General features: G+C 35.6%; 1 protein-coding gene across 1 annotated transcript in view; it reads left to right on the forward strand.

The window, feature by feature from the left end:
• prkacbb (protein kinase, cAMP-dependent, catalytic, beta b) overlaps positions 1-16,947 on the forward strand; it is a 29,792-nt gene extending 12,845 nt beyond the window's left edge. Inside the window, exons 2-10 of the mRNA XM_065261939.2 lie at positions 4,252-4,313; positions 6,767-6,895; positions 8,458-8,556; positions 8,939-9,021; positions 9,279-9,405; positions 11,901-11,996; positions 12,091-12,213; positions 15,266-15,430; positions 15,514-16,947. Coding sequence (XP_065118011.1) covers positions 4,252-4,313; positions 6,767-6,895; positions 8,458-8,556; positions 8,939-9,021; positions 9,279-9,405; positions 11,901-11,996; positions 12,091-12,213; positions 15,266-15,430; positions 15,514-15,639 — 1,010 coding nt within the window. The 3' untranslated portion in view covers positions 15,640-16,947. The remainder of the gene's footprint in view (positions 1-4,251; positions 4,314-6,766; positions 6,896-8,457; positions 8,557-8,938; positions 9,022-9,278; positions 9,406-11,900; positions 11,997-12,090; positions 12,214-15,265; positions 15,431-15,513) is intronic.

Below are 16,947 nucleotides of genomic sequence, written 5' to 3' on the forward strand. Positions count from 1 at the left end.
GCTTGCCTCTTGGTGTTACCTCAGGGTCCGAGAGAGTTGCAGTGACTGGCCAGCGCTGCTCCAGGAGTCTTGCTACCATGTAATAGGTGCTATTCCATCGCGTACTGACATCCTGGATCAGCTTGTGCTCTGTAGTGTTCATTTGCTGCTGCTTCTTCTTCAGTTTTGAATTTGCCAGCTCACTTCTCCTAAAGTGCTCAACTAGGTTTCTTGCAGCACCAGTAGCTTTGTTGATGCTGGGCTCTTTGAGGGCACTGTTGATGATAAGTTGGAGGGTGTGGCCAGCACAGCGGACTGAAGACCAACCGTGTTTTTCTTCCAGGAGTCGAGCTGCCGCCACCATGTTAGACCCATTATCATGTACTATTGCTCTAATTTTGCTAGGCAAGATGTCAAATTTCTCTATCACCTCTTCCATCCATATCATGATGTTCGCAGCAGTATGCCTCTCCTCCAGGGGTAGAGTGGCAAGGTTCAAAGTCTTCATTTGCCAGTCTTTTGTGATGAAATGACACGAAACTCCAAGATATGCCTCTGTGGCACGGCTGGTCCAAACATCACACGTCAGTGTGATGTAGCTGTTTACCTCTTTTAGGATCTGCTTTACCTTTAAACACAAAATTTGATTTTTGAAAATATTTAACATGCAAAAACCTACATGTCAGCAGAAACTATTCAACATACAAGTTTTACATTTTTAATAATTGGAGCTACTATGATTTTACCAAAACGAAGTTATGTATTTCAGCTATTTTGATAGATAGATAGATAGATAGATAGATAGATAGATAGATAGATAGATAGATAGATAGATAGATAGAATTTAAAAATTGCTTTTAAATTAAATTTGTGATTTTAATTGCTTTTAAATTAAATTTGTGATTTTAATTGCTTTTAAATTAAATTTGTAATTTTTTTTGTATGAAATATGTTTGACTGTGTTTGCATTCTAAACAATTACCTTCAGAAACGTTGTACTGTATTTCTGCTCCATCAAGTGGGTGAAATGGGTTCTGGATGGCAGGATGTAGTCTGGATTGAACTGGGCTATCATTTGTTGAAACCCAGCACCATCGACCATGGAGAGCGGTCTCATATCATAGATCAGCATCTGCAATACTGACTCAGTGAGGACATGCGCCTGTTGTGGGGTGCACGTCTGCTTCTTTTGCAGAAAGGGCTCCATGGTTGCTCTCTTCTTCAGACTGCATGCATTTAATTTAAAATACTTTTGTCAGGCATAACGTTAAATCCTTTTTTAAAGCGAAAATACACTTATAAAATGTACAATGTACCGGTACATCCAAAACAAAACGTATTGGCTTCCATGTTATTTAAATCTTACCGAGGCGAGTCAAGCTCCGTTTCATTTAACCCGACGTGCTTTCTCTTCAAATGCTCATGCATCACCGAGGTGCTGCCATGATACGCAAGGACTGCTTTGCAAACCATGCAGGTAATCTTTTTTTTTGCTGCATCCAGGCTAAAATGCTCCCAAACTTTAGAGGTTTTGTTACGCGCTGCTGCTGCGTTGGGCGCCGCCATTTCTGTGTGTTTGTGTTATTGCTCAGCAGACGCTAATGCGCATGTGCGACTCTCGGCAGAGATTGTAATGAAGAGAGACGCCTCACTCGGTCGGAAAAAACATGTCTGGACTGGCGACAACATCGACAATGAAATTCATTGTCGACTATTTCTATTATCGATTTTTGTCGACAACGTCGACGAATCGTTGCAGCCCTATTTCAAACGCTATTCCAGGAAGTGTCTACAGGAATATTTATATCGCTGTTCTTCAAATTGTTTCAGGTATTTTCATGATTATAAAGAATATTTTGAATGATTTTGTTTAACGAGTGTTGCTTTTTTAAATGCACATTTAACGACTCCGACTCATAATGATTTTAGATTGATAAGGACTTCTTACTGACCAAATGCTGTAGTACACGCACAAGCTGTGCATTAAACGCATAATCGCAGCCTTGCGATTCAGAATCGATTTCAGACAGGCATTTTTAATGGGGCACTAGGGATGCTCATATCAGTTAATTTTCCCGACCGACAACCGTAGCTTCTAAACCGAACATTAACCGTTAACTTATAAGATTTTAATATGAAATTGACATTGAGTAAAAATACAGTTGACGGTTGTCTGTGAACTAGTAAAAACAAAACATTTAATTTGAACGTGCAAACAGCAACGACAGATCAACAACAGATTCATACATTATCAGATATTCATGCAACATTACCTTATTAAAAAGCACGCGATCGGTCCAGAGGATTAATATCCAAAGAGGGCAGATTGTCTCCGTTTCATCTACCACAGTGGTCATTTCTAAAGCAGGACGCTTTTCAGAAAGTTTTGGTTTTGCGTCGTCTTTCTCCGTTTGTGCAAAAAGTGAGATGTTTATGGTCATGGTCAGGGTCAGAGGCCATCACCGAACGTCTGTCCGGATGTGCGCGAGACGGACCGCGTCATCTTGCGCGTACACGCGCGCGTCTCCGTTCAGCTTCCAAACACGCACACAAATTATTACTTTATCAGACCGTCAGGGCAGCAATCATTTGTGTCATTTACAGGACATTCACAAATTAAAGTTAGAAAAGTGGCGAAATGTCTGTCGGCTCATGACGACACGCACCATGTATTAACAAAAAATAATTTATTTTAACTGATAATGTTAATCGGTCATAAATTCTTACCTTCAGTTAACGGTTAAACGGTCAATGTGAACATCCCTATGGGGCACACGATTAATCATTACATCTCTAACAACCATCACAGCCCATTACCCTTATTAGAAATAAAGCATAGGTATGCAGCGTTGCCAATAGCATGGGCAAAATACATTTGCCAGCATTGCACCACTTTGATATTTTCTCATCTGTAGGTGGTTTGATTTAAACACTGAAAATGTTTGTGAACTGCAGGTTTTTGTTCCTATTGCATTCAATTCAGTTTTTATTTGTCAGTCCCTGTACTGTTGTATTTTAAGTTATAAAATTCTGTTTTGAAGTCCTGATATAATGTGTTTATTCAGACAGTATTAACAACAGTAAGCACAATACGTGATGAGTTGTTAATGTCGTGGCAAGAGAGGGAGAAACTCTTTTCATGTCATTTAATATCTCAACACAATGCTGAACATATGAGGTGCATCACATAAAATAAAATAAAATCACGGCTTTGTTTATGCATTTGTGCATATGTGGTATGGTCATTCATATCCCGGAATCCTTGCAAGGAAAAATGTCAAGATGGATGTAAACTTTCAAAATCTGATTTTGGATTTTATTTTTATATGGTGGATGTGGTTTCTTTTGGGTATGCACTAAACAGATTTCATGTTTAAAGTAACAAAACTTTCAGTTTTTCCATAAATAATGTTTTTTTCTGTCGTCTGAACAAATCCTTTTTCATCTAAATTAACTTTTACAACTACATACAGCAACAATATCCTTCAAAGCATTAAACATCTTAACTCTTTCTGTAAGCAGTCGCTTGTTGTCTATCTGCTCTGTCTTTGCTTTTTGTTAACTATTTTATTTTTTAAATGTATTTTTATCATGTCTGATCCATGTGTTGCACAGCTTAACCGATGTGATGTTTGACAGAAAACTTTCTCTCTTCGTGTCTCTCTTTATCTCTATGTCTGTTTCTCCATCATCCCATCCATGTGGGTGAATGTTCCTGCAAATCCGTGGTGATCTATAGAGACTTTTGGTATGATCATAATTGCATTAGGAGACCGCGGTGACTGAAAAGTTTTATGTAAATGAATTCTTAATGACAATGCACTTTTTCCTCATTTCGTTTCCGTCACCGCGGTCGACTGACGTCTGCTGTGTTGTTTTCATTTCACGTTGAACTGTCTTAGATTACACCTGTAACGTCACGCTCCTGTGTTTAATAACTACAAAAGAAGTGCATGCATCACAAGAACATTGGTTTACCTCTGCTGTTTGTAAGATTGCCTGGGTTTGATGTGTAGGATATAGAAATAGCTAGAAAAATAAATGTACCCTCTCTTATTTAGTCTTATTTGTTATGTTGAGTTGATATGCAATGTCTTTCTTGTCAGCTGGATAGCCATGATATGATCCAGCTACAAAAGAGGGTACATTTGTTTGATGGCACTCGCATTTATTCATTAGAAGACTTGCAATTTTAGTGTCTCTGATTAAGCAACAGTAGGTTTGCCTTTCTTTTTCATTCCTACAACCATTTTTCCCTCTGTTTTCATGTAGTGAAAGAGTTTCTAGCCAAAGCCAAAGAAGATTTCTTGAGGAAATGGGAATCTCCACCACAGGTGAGAGTATAACAGACTTTCCTTCTCAGTATGTTGAGGTAACACTTTTGATTTCAAATAATGTCCTATTACCTCCAAGAAACACCTATACATTGCTGCTCCTAAGTATAAGGGATAGGCTTGTTGCGATCATAGACTGTAAAAAAAAAATGGACGTAGTGTCCATGACGTCACCAATAGGTTTCTGAAGATCGTTTTTGAAGCTTAAAGTAGGTGGTGCCTGTCGTCGCCATCTTGGCTGCACATCACTTGCGAATATCCCAAAATGGGTAAACAAATAAGTTACAAAAAAATTCATCCCCCTCACAGTTGTCATTAGTTTTAGTCTCATATCATCGGTTAATGGAAACGCTGTCATTTCGCAATAGTCTTTAGTGTTATTTTCTAAATTTCGACAAAAGTTTTCTGCAAATCTGTAATGGAAAAGCAGCTACTGTTTACTACATAAAATCATCCTGCTTAATAGGGCTGCACGATTTGGGTAATTTTTCCCATTGCGGTTATTGATGCTAAAATTGCGATGTGCGATTGCGATTATACTAAATGGTATCATGAGTCAACTTGATGGGTTTTAAGAAAAATCCACACACAGTTTAGCTAAAATTTGTATTTGTAAAACTAGAAATGTTTTCGTATTGCCACGTGATGTAGCAACTGCTCAGTGTCAGTAATCCTAAATCCAAAATACCGCCATACAACAGACATAGAGTTTTTTTTAGCTACCAGATCACTGTCAACCTCCTCTGCATCCATCTTCGCTCTGGTATAAGTGACGACGCACCCCACACACGTGCATGCCACACGTGCACTGCCTTTTTTGTTCATTTTTCTTTCTTTTTTTAAACAGCAAGGAAAATCATCAAACTGTTATCAGAAAGTTTGTGTTAACAAGTCCACACATTTATTTATTAAATATAATTGCAACATTTTGCTGTCATATAATTGCACACGCTGACATCGCGATTGCGATTGCGATGCGATTAATTGTGCAGCACTACTGCTTAATGTAAAAAACATTCAGTGAATATCTTCAATATTGACTAAGACTGTGTCAACTAATGAAATCAAACAAATAACATACTGTATAACATAATAAAAGTCCTAGCAATAGCTGTAACATGAAAAACTGATATCGTCACACACTGGAGAGTAGCCAAATGTCCATGTCAACATAATTATTCGCATACACTGTAAAAATTCCTTGTTGCACTTAAATGTTTAAGTTTAAACAACTTAATTTAAATTGATAAGCAATTTCAACTTTTTTTCCTTTTTTAATATTTGTCACTACTTCACAAGGGATGATTTCCCGGACAGCTGCCTTAATTTAAAAACATCTTGCCTTGATATATCTCAACATATATTGGTGCCATTTGGTCTCATTCATTAAGCATGCGTATATGCACAAATTTGTGCGTGAGATGTGCATACAGATGTTTTCACGACCAAATCGTGATTACACCAAAAACTTTCATATCAATTTCTTTTAAATGTACGCAAAAATTCAAGAAAACCTAAAACCACTCGTACGCAATAATCACGTACGCTATAATCAAATACAAGGCTATAATTATAATGTTTATAATAATGTTGATATATAAAATTTACATGATTATATTTGATATTATAATATTTTCTGTATTATATATTATTATACATTATTTATATTATTGTTATACAGTAAATTATAAATTTGTATAGCCTACTTATTTTTTCTACACATATAAAGAAGATGCACGTAATGACAAATCTTCACGATTTTTCTTCCTCACTTTTTAAATCTCTATATCAAAGTATCTGCTTAATGCCTAATGTAAACGTCATGTAAACGACGAAATGAGAAAATATATGAGAATTAAATAATAAATATGATCAGGGATTTCTTTTCGAGCTCTTTTGCTTCGGTGACAAACTGCTCTAATATTTTCTGTGGACCAAATTCACTCACGTACGCACATGTTGTAAATTAGGAGAAAATTTTAAAAAACATACGCAATTATAAGTGAATGAGACCCATTGTTTTGTCTCAAGATGCACACCAGGGTTTTTTTGTAAGCTATGTTTGTAAAAATTACTTACTATAAGGCCTAGTCCTGGATTAACCTAAACCCTGTTTGGGAAACTCCCCCTATGTAATTAAGCAGACACTTGTATCCAAAGCGACTTAAATAAGGTAAACAATAGAAGCAGTTAGAACAACACAAGAACAACAGTACATAATTGAACTAAAACTAATCTCATCAAGTCTAACACACTATACATTGCTAAGTCTATAAAAGTTGCTATAAATAATGTTGTAAATAAATTAAACTGATACTTTTCTGATTGGATAAGACCACGTTCTTAGTCATTGTATAATGACAATATGGCACTGCCTTGCATTGTAATCTGAATTGTTTGCATTTCCTAAGTTGATGTTAACAAAGTTGTTTATAGTTTGCCTTATCTTGCAGAGCACAACTGGCTTAGATGACTTTGACAGACTGAAGACGCTAGGCACAGGATCCTTCGGCAGAGTCATGTTGGTAAAACACAAGGCTGCAGATCAGTTCTATGCTATGAAAATTCTGGACAAACAAAAGGTTGGTTTAGTATTAAGCCATACGTTTATGTAGACTTCTTACATGGCACTCTAAAATGCTTGATTCTGATTGGCCAGTCGCGACGTTCCAATGCATATTATTCTGAGATAACAACCGTCTAAAGCTAATAACACGCAGTAACTCGGATGCTGCTAATCATTTTTACGGGTACAGTTAGGGCTGCACAATTAATCGAAAAACTAATCGAGATTACAATTACAGATGAAACAATTGCATAATCGGAAAAAGTTTCAATTACGTGTCCTTTAACCGTTTGTTATGGATAACAACGTAACTTACATAAATGGGTCAGTGACAAAAAGGGTTTGGCAAGATAAGAAATTCAAAAATCTTTAAAAAAAAAACTTGTTTTAAATCATGCATTAGGTTTATTTTAATGCACATAGTGTATTTATTTTTATTTTATGCAGTAAAAAATTAAGTTTGCACCCTTTTTTATGAAAGTTAAGACTGATGGACAAAAAAAAATGTCAGCTGGTGTAAGCACTAATTGCGCCAAAGAATAAGAAATATTAAATATTTTATCCACCTTAATGGCATGTAAGCGTAATCATCAATAAATAAATAATAAAAAAAGTATTTAGTATTAGTATTTTTTAAATGTTTATTTTTATGCGTTTTTGTAATATTTGTCCTGACATATACTGAAAACAGCACGGTTTTCTAAATAATCTTTGACAAATTATGTAAAAATGTATGTAAAAATTGACACTAAACAGATGATTATATTTTATTCCACATTTTTTATGACTATATTTATATTTTCATAAAAAATACTCATTACATCAATTGCAAAAAGACATTTTTGCAATTATCCCCCAAATATTTTTTAAAATGAAATAAAACCAGAAATTTTAGACTTGGTCTTCAAAAAAGAGAATGTATGCAAGTAATCTGCAAATTTATTTTGAAATTTAAACCCTTTTACATTTAATTGAACCATACAGACACAAAATAATTAACGTCACGTCATTGACCCAATTATTTGTTATTTACATTATATTATTTAGTTTTGAATGTTTAGAATTGACTATGCCGCTGGTTCACAGAAAGTTATAAAACATTCAAGTTTTTAATGTTAAATGTATCATTCGTTAATAATAATCACAATTTCAATATCAAGTTGACCGATCGACACTTATGATTTTTGTCATAATCATGCAGCCCTAGGTACTTTTTAACATTTATATTTAACAATTAAATATAAATATGTGTTTTAAAAACATATGACATTACATTTACAAATGAATAATCCAAATAGTGTGTTTGTGACATTTGAATGTCTTGTCTTATTTTAAAACCGAATATAAACGTGTTTTCTTTGCAGGAGGTCTAAAATATTTCAAATTTATATTTAATGTTCTTTACCTTACGTATGAGGTAAATAGCCGTGTAATAAGCAGGATAATGTCTAGGCAACCGGTTGTTATCGTGCAATGTAATACAAGTGACTTATTTCTGCGATAACAACCTGCTTATGTTTCGGGCATTAACACCACAAAAAGTTTCTTAAACAGTTTTGTCTTATTTTCACATTTTAGGTGGTAAAGTTGAAACAAGTGGAGCACACATTAAATGAAAAGAGAATATTGCAAGCAGTGTCCTTCCCGTTCCTCGTCAGATTGGAATATGCCTTTAAGGTACCCTGAAGACCCTCATGATCTCCTTTTATTAGACTTTTGTATTTATGAACCAATGCTGTATATATCTGCTAGGCCAATTAATTAATTGTCTCTTTGATAAAGGGATAGTTCACACAAAAAAGAAAATTCTGCCTCATGATGTTATAAACCTGTATACATTTCTTTGTTCTGCTGAACAAAGAGGAAGATATTTGTAAAACAGAAGCACCATTGACTTCCATAATAGGAAAAAATAAGTCAATGTGCTTATGTTTTCTGCTTAAAAGCATTCCTCCAAACATCTTCATTTGTGTTCAGCAGAACAAAGAAATGAATACAGGTTTGTAACGACACTTTTTGGGTGAACTATCCCTTTAATTCTGCCTTACCCCCACTTTAGGACAATTCAAATTTGTATATGGTGATGGAGTATGTACCAGGAGGAGAGATGTTCTCACATCTTAGAAGAATTGGAAGATTCAGGTGAATATGCAAACATTAATCTGTTGTCAGTCAAGCATAATGCAAAACTGCAGCATAGGATCGTATAAATAATTGATGATGACATAAGTGCATGTAGTGAAGCTATAGCGTAATAATAGTTTAGTTATCCAGTTTAGTTTATATTACTATACTGTATGCTGTCAGTATATTGTTATGATACGTGGCACATACGTGGTTTACTAAACTCTTGTGTTGTTGTGTTTTAAAGTTTTCGCTGTGATTTCTCTGACCCACAGTGAACCACACGCACGGTTTTATGCAGCTCAGATCGTCCTGACCTTTGAGTACCTCCACTCGCTAGACCTCATTTACAGAGACCTGAAACCTGAGAATCTGCTCATTGATCAGCATGGCTACATACAGGTAACCAGTGGGAAAAGCAGTGTCAAGTGAGAACATCCTGAAACGGATAAAACACTTAAAGCATTAGTCCATTTTCTTAAAAATATATCCAGATAATTTACTCCCCACCAGGTCATCCAAAATCTTGATGTCTTTCTTTGTTCAGTCCAGAAGAAATTGTGTTTTTTTTTTTAAGGAAAACATTTCTCATTTTAATGACCCCAACACTTAACAGTTTTAATGCAGTTTAAAATTGCAGACTTCCTCCGGCTGTGTGACAAGCCAGCACGACCTCACGTAATTGCGTAGTGACGTAACAAGGTCCCGTGTTACATATATGAAGCACACATTTGGGGACCATTTTAAACAATAAACTGACACAAAGACATTAATTAGCATCATTCCACATTTAACAACGTCAGAACGGTCCTCTTTTTCCACACTTGTAAACACTGGGGTGTAGTTTCAATACGTCATCCGTGACTTCTTGACATCATTACGCAAATATGTGAGGTCACGCTGGCTCGTCACACAGGAGGAAGAAGAGAAGGTTAAAAGTGGATAGGTTTTATTTTTCGTGGCAAAAATGACAATCTTTTCGCTAGATAAGACCCTTGTGCCTGGTTAGGGTTTGTCCTTTGAAGCTGCATTGAAACTGCAATTTTAAACTGTATTAAAACTTTAAGTATTGGGGTCCATTAAAGTCCATTAAAATGAGAAAAATCCTGGAATGTTTTCCTCAAAAAACATAATTTCTTCTCGACTGAACAAAGAAAGACATCAACATTTTGGATGACATGGTGGTGAGTAAATTATCTGGATTTTTTAAAGAAAATTACTAATCCTTTAAAGGGATAGTTCAGCTAAAACAGAAAATGAACCCATGATTTACTCACCCTCAAGTCATCCGAGATGCATATGATTATCTTCTTTTAGACAAACACAATCCAAGTTATATAAAAAAATGTCTTGCTGTTCCAACCTTTTTAATGGTAGTAAATGGTGCTTCTGATTTAATGGCCTAATGTACACATATAATATGTTGTAAAGGGTGTTAATAGGCTTGCAATTTTAGGTTAATATGGTTGCTTTATCAGAGCTATTCCATGTACGTAGCAACTTCTACTATGTAAAAGCCAAGTTTACATCAGGAACCCTAGACATATATACACATAAGTGTTTCAAAGTAATGAAGCAATAATATTAATGTATTTTCGCTCTCTACATATCGTTCCTACAGTACTAAGTACAGGGTTCCCACGGGTCCTTGAAAGTTTGTGAATCTGGGGGAAAAAATTCAAGGCCCTGGGAAGTTTTTGAAAATCTACATACATAGATACAGGTCATTTAAAATGCTTGAGTTTATTTTATGCGAGAGGTTTTCTGGAAAATATCTACATTATTATCTGTGTAGTGTAGGATAATATAATAAAAATTAGAGACTTTAAGCACACGTGCTAAACTGTTCGCTTTAAATGCTTATATCTTCTGTATGCGAATGTTGATTCAAACCAAAATGCTTTTTTGCATAGTTGTGTTTGACACATGAAAACGTCTCGGGTTACGTATGTAACTGTTGTTAACTGAGAAGGGAACTAGACGCTGTGTCTCCCTTCCCATACTTCATGCGTCCCTGTAACACCGTCTTTGGCAATATTTCAGATAGCGATATACTTCCTGGCTCTCGTGTCACCCTGTCTTTGTCGTTAAGCCTCATCATTGGGTGAATTTGATATACACATTCAGACGCACTTACCCCTGGAGGCGTCCCCAAAGTGTCACTGCAGTGACACAGCGCGAGTTCCCTCAATAGAGAATTGTAACAATGTATCTTATAAGGTAACACAATGTAACCTTACTCTCACTTGAAATGTGTCTCCACATTTAGTCCTTGAATTTGAGGGTATTGGACCTGGAAAGTCCTTGAAAGGTCCTTGAATTTGAAGTTAACTAAGGTGTGGGATCCCTGTAAGTATTAAAGGAGCTGTAAGTCAGTTTTTGACTGTACTAAATAAAAAAATACTGTAATATATCTGTGGATATTTAGGAAACATGCAATGTTCACATATCTGTTTTTTTTTTTCTGAAAATAGTCTCTTTTTTTGTTTTGGTCTGTGTGATCCTGTCACTGCCAATTTAGCCTAATAGTGTTAACAGCTAACAGCTTGGTTGCCAATTATCACTGTTGCTTAGATGAGACTGCAATAGCCCATAAATGTGGATACTACCTCTTAAATGAGCTGCAGATTGTGGTATTAATATCCACATGATCGGGTTTGTAATTTGTAATCAACAAAAAGATTGCAAACATAAAATTTAGCAGATAAGCGTATGCTTTCCATTGTCGGATGCGGTCTTACATGTGTCTGGCAACCTGAGAGAGGTGGAGAATAAACCATCTCCAATATTTTGAATTAAGACTGTGATACCAGGTTTAGCCACTAGATGTCAATGTTACATACAGCTTTTTTTAGAAAAATCTCTTGCCTCAACATTTGCTTTTCCCCCTCTGACAGGTAACAGACTTTGGGTTTGCAAAGAGAGTAAAAGGCAGAACCTGGACATTATGTGGAACTCCAGAGTATCTGGCACCAGAAATCATCCTCAGCAAGGTCACAACCATTGACTTGACTTCTGTTTAATGTCATTTATTAAAAAAGAAAAATGTAAAATAATCAAAATCCAATTTTCCTTGTTTTAATTCAGGGATACAACAAGGCTGTGGACTGGTGGGCCCTCGGTGTCCTCATATATGAAATGGCAGCTGGATATCCTCCGTTTTTTGCAGACCAACCCATTCAAATCTATGAGAAAATTGTGTCTGGAAAGGTGTGAGCGAGTTGCATTACCACTATTATCCAATAGGTGGCGATCTTCCCCAAGTTATAAAACACTAAAGCATACACTGATCCAAAAACTACGGAAGCCGAGAAAGGTCATCCATATTTTTATTTTTGCTTGCTTGTTTTCTCGTGATCACGACTTAATTTTCTTATGATCTCGAGACAACAAAAGTTGTTTTCTCGTTATCCTGACATGGTAATCGAAATGTCATAAAGTAATTTCCTGTCCATTTATATAGTTTATTTTGAAATTGACTGCTGATGCATACGAGTTGGGGTCTTCGCCGTTACCACATGTGTGGCTAATTGCCGATAGACTTAAAGGTGCAGTGTGTAATTTTTAGAAGATCTCTCGACAGAAATGCAAAATCATATACAAAACTAAATTATCAGGGGTGTATAAAGACCTATCATAATGAACCGTAACGTGTTTATTGCCTTAGAATGAGACGTTTTATCTACATACACAGAGGGTCCCCTTACATCGAAGCCGCCATATTTCTACAGAAGCCCTTAACAGACAAACTTTTTTTACTAAGTTGTCTCCAACGATGACATATTTTTCCGGTGGCAGCTACCGTAGCTTCTCTATGTGTTTCAAAAGCAAGAGGTGAGCAGTGGACTGAGCCGTTGGTTGCAATTCCCAACCTCACCACTAGATCGCTAAAATTTACACACTGCACCTTTAATAAATAAATAAAAGTTGGATGTTTGCCGTTTGTGATTTTAGGGACAATCTCTGAAGTAATGATGTACACGTTTCTATCTTCAATCGTATTGTTATTATTATTTTTTTTTAAGTCATAAGTCATTTGTTCATCCATGCTAATTTATCAAAATATGCTTTTGCTGTCTACAAACAAAACAACACTTTCTATTGAGTACACGTAAGCTTTAATCACATCACAAGAATACAACTTTTGTTATCTTGAGATAACGATAAATTAAGTCGTGAACACAAGAAAACCAGCAAGCCAAAATAAATATAGTACACGACCTCTCTCGGCTTCTGTAAAAAAAACAGTAAAAACTCTGTGAATGTTTTGATCATTGCTCTGAATCTGATCTCTAACGAAAGTCCCCTACAAAAATGCAATTATCTCAGCTTTATGCTTAAAATATTGTCTTTTTGAAGAACCCGACCAATATTTGAGAGGTAATAAAAGAGAACGAATAAAGATATAGGAATTAAGGCTGTCACAATAATTAAATAATTCTCTCATCGCAATTGTTTGACCTCAGCGCAATGATTTCAGATCACTGCAATGATTGCACATCTCTCTAAAAACAAAAGGGGGAGCTGCAGCGCCTGTATAAACGAGACCGTATCAGATGGCAATTCTTAAGTGACAGTGTAATGCAATACATTGTAAAGCAATTCAATGCATTGGAAAAAAAACTGCATTTTAAAAAAAGCTGCAAAACTTTTGAACTGCCAGATAAAACATACATTTCCAAATTCCTATTATAAAACGGGCAGTTCTGGTTCTTCATTCTGATTGGTTGAAACGCGTTCTAAGCCGTGATAAAATACACCGGTAACCTCACGGTTCAGACCACATTACATAAGTATCACTGCGCCACTGTTACTGCGTATTGATTTATGAAAATAAACACCACAGTCTTAAATCATATTTTTAATTTGTCTACAATTGCACAATTAATGGCGATATCCAGATGAATGTCAATAAATAGGATTTATATAACTCAAGTTCATACGTCCGCTATTATCCACTGGGTGGCGATCTTACCCAACTTAAACACTGACGCATTCACTGAAAACACCGTGTAGTACTGTTCATGGCTCCGTCTGAATCTGATCTCTTACTAAAGTTCTTCACAAAAATGGAATTATCTCCGCTTTTAATAAAAAAATTTGAGAGGTGATAAGAGATCAAATGAAGGTAGGATGAAATGTTTTTTTGTTTGTTTTTGTTTCAAAGCGGATGGTCTGTTCTTTCATTTGATATTTTATGTTTATATAAAGAAGATAATTTTCTGGAAGGCATTAAACTAAAACTGGGTGGCAACTTAAAAAAAAAAAAACGCTGACGGGGAAAGAGTTCAGCATGCTTCCAAGCATATTTGATCATCACTTCAACAGTTGCACGATATAAATGTTAATGTATAAATTAGATGAATGGTGATTTATAAAATAAACACCACAGTCTTAAATCATATTTTCATTGTGTCTTTGCTGTGTCTGTGTTGGTTGGGAACTGCGCTCGGTTTCAGTCACACTTGATTCTGAGGAACTACTTTGTTTGGCGGAAGAGTAATATTTGTACTAATATAATTACAACTTTTTTGGGTTTTATTTTATAAAATCCCGCTAACGTTATGCATATGAAGTAACCGTTTTATAAACGCAATAAACCCCTCGAAGCGTTGGGTTACCAGTGCATTTTATATGCTTCGCGTCGTGCCTAACAACGCCCCTTAGCTGTTATAAAATGCAGTGGTAACCCACTGCTTCTCGGGGTTTATTGCTTTAATTTAGCGAAGTGAAGGATGCTTTTCTTAAGCATCTGTAAGGAATTGATTTTTTTGCAGCCATGCAGTCCAGTACTAATATGACCTAAGTTGGATTGCCTACTATTTAAGGTCTGTTCTGGTATAGTCAGTTTATTTTGATTGCATTTTTATTTTCATTTATTTTTCCAAACACTTTATTGTGTTTATTTCTTATGAAGAATTATTAATTTAATCTAAGCCCATAAACAGACAATTTATCGCCATAATTGTCACAATTTATTGGGCAATTAACCGTCAGCCAAATGTCATAATCTTGACAGCCCTAATAGGAATGGTTTTTTTTAGGCTGAAATCAGAGGGTCTGTTTTTTCATGTGATTATATTGTACGTTTATATATTTAAAGAAAAAATTCTTGAAGGCATTTCTTTTGTGAAAATCAAAAATGCTTGCACTGGCAATATTTTCTTTTTAAAACACTGGTGGGGAAAGAGTTAAACACTTTGGTTTGTTTGAACACGTACACATGAATATCCAGTCAAGATGTTGATTTAATGTCTTACAGGTACGATTCCCATCACACTTTAGCTCTGATCTGAAAGATCTGCTGAGGAATCTGCTCCAGGTGGATCTGACCAAGCGCTACGGGAACCTCAGGAATGGCGTCAATGACATCAAAAGCCACAAATGGTTCGCCACAACGGATTGGATAGCAATCTATGAGAGAAAGGTACAGCGCTGATGTCTGTAGTTACAAAATTGATCAGTTTAAGCCCATTCTGGATTTCATTATTATCTCCTGTCACCCACCAGGTGGAGGCGCCGTTCATACCAAAGTGCCGAGGCCCTGGGGACACGAGCAACTTTGACGACTATGAAGAGGAAGATATTCGCGTGTCTGTTACAGAAAAATGTGCAAAAGAATTTTCCGAGTTTTAATTTTTCAGAGTTATGGACACGGCAGAGCTAAAAATATGCATATATACGTATATTTATTTATCTATATATGTATATGTGTGTGTGTGTGCGTGTGTATCACACAACACATCAAATATAAGGGTATCTTTGCACTCTAAAGACGTGGGATGAGCAAAGAGCACATTACCCTTCAAAGTTCTTGTGTACTTCCTTCATTCCATTTGACTTTAGAGATCACCAAGGGTTCTCGTGATCCACTATGACGACATCTAACACTCATACACTGGCACATCACTTTAATTCACACTCTTTATTATGTATTCGCCTTTTTTAATTTTTTTTTTTGAAAGGTTTTCATTTAAAATATGGACTTTACAAAAGCCAAATTATCACTGTTACATCAAAACACAGTATAACTGCAGCTCATTATTTCTTGGTAGCATCACACCAGTGTTGCAATTTAAAGGGAAGGTGTTGCCTTGTAGCCATCTGCATTTTCGTGTGTTGTGCATCGTTTTTATTTTCTTTTTTACCTCAGACCAAACACTGACAACGTTTTCAGGCGGCTTTTGGGTTTTTTGCTAGTATTCGTTACTTGTACATATCCGTTTGGTTTTTTAAATTTCGTTTCAACCATCCCGTGTGTTGAAAGCATGACCAAAAACCATCATGTTGTGGATGGCATAGGAAGAAGAGGTCTTTGCCTTAGGAAACACAATATTAAAGAGCCCACAGAATGTTACAAGTGTGTTATAGTCATCTTTATATGATAATGTTACGGTAAAGGGCCAGTCTCATGCATATACTGACAAATACGAATATCTGTTGTTTTACCACTTTTTATTCATTATAAAAAAATGGTTTGGCTTCCTATCAGAACTTTCTAACAGTGAGTACATTTGGTCAGCATTGCTGTTGGATGAATGATCGCAGTGAGGCACTTATCAGTACCGTATGTTCATTCACTTTTTGGTAATAATTTTTCGTCGATGTTGAAGCTGTTTTGCAAAGTTCACACTGAAAATTGTAAAACTGCCAAAACTCTTAAATTTTTTTCTTTTCCATCATTGCTGTTTTGAATTTGTTGTTATTATGGATAATGTTTGCAAAGTTTGAATTTTGAGGTACATTCACACCAACATATACTAAGAAAGCGAGTATGTTAAAATGAGACAAAAAGCAGAGTTTAATAAGCCTCTGTTCATTTGTATCACATATAATCCAGTTATTGTTCAGCTCATTAAGGCGTATATGCATTATTTCTTATAAATGTTTTTATTTATACACATAGTAGAGAGATGCTAATAAATTTTATTTTTAAAACTTGTA

This window comes from Paramisgurnus dabryanus, chromosome 6, assembly GCF_030506205.2.
Source record: "Paramisgurnus dabryanus chromosome 6, PD_genome_1.1, whole genome shotgun sequence".
Taxonomy (NCBI): domain Eukaryota; kingdom Metazoa; phylum Chordata; class Actinopteri; order Cypriniformes; family Cobitidae; genus Paramisgurnus; species Paramisgurnus dabryanus.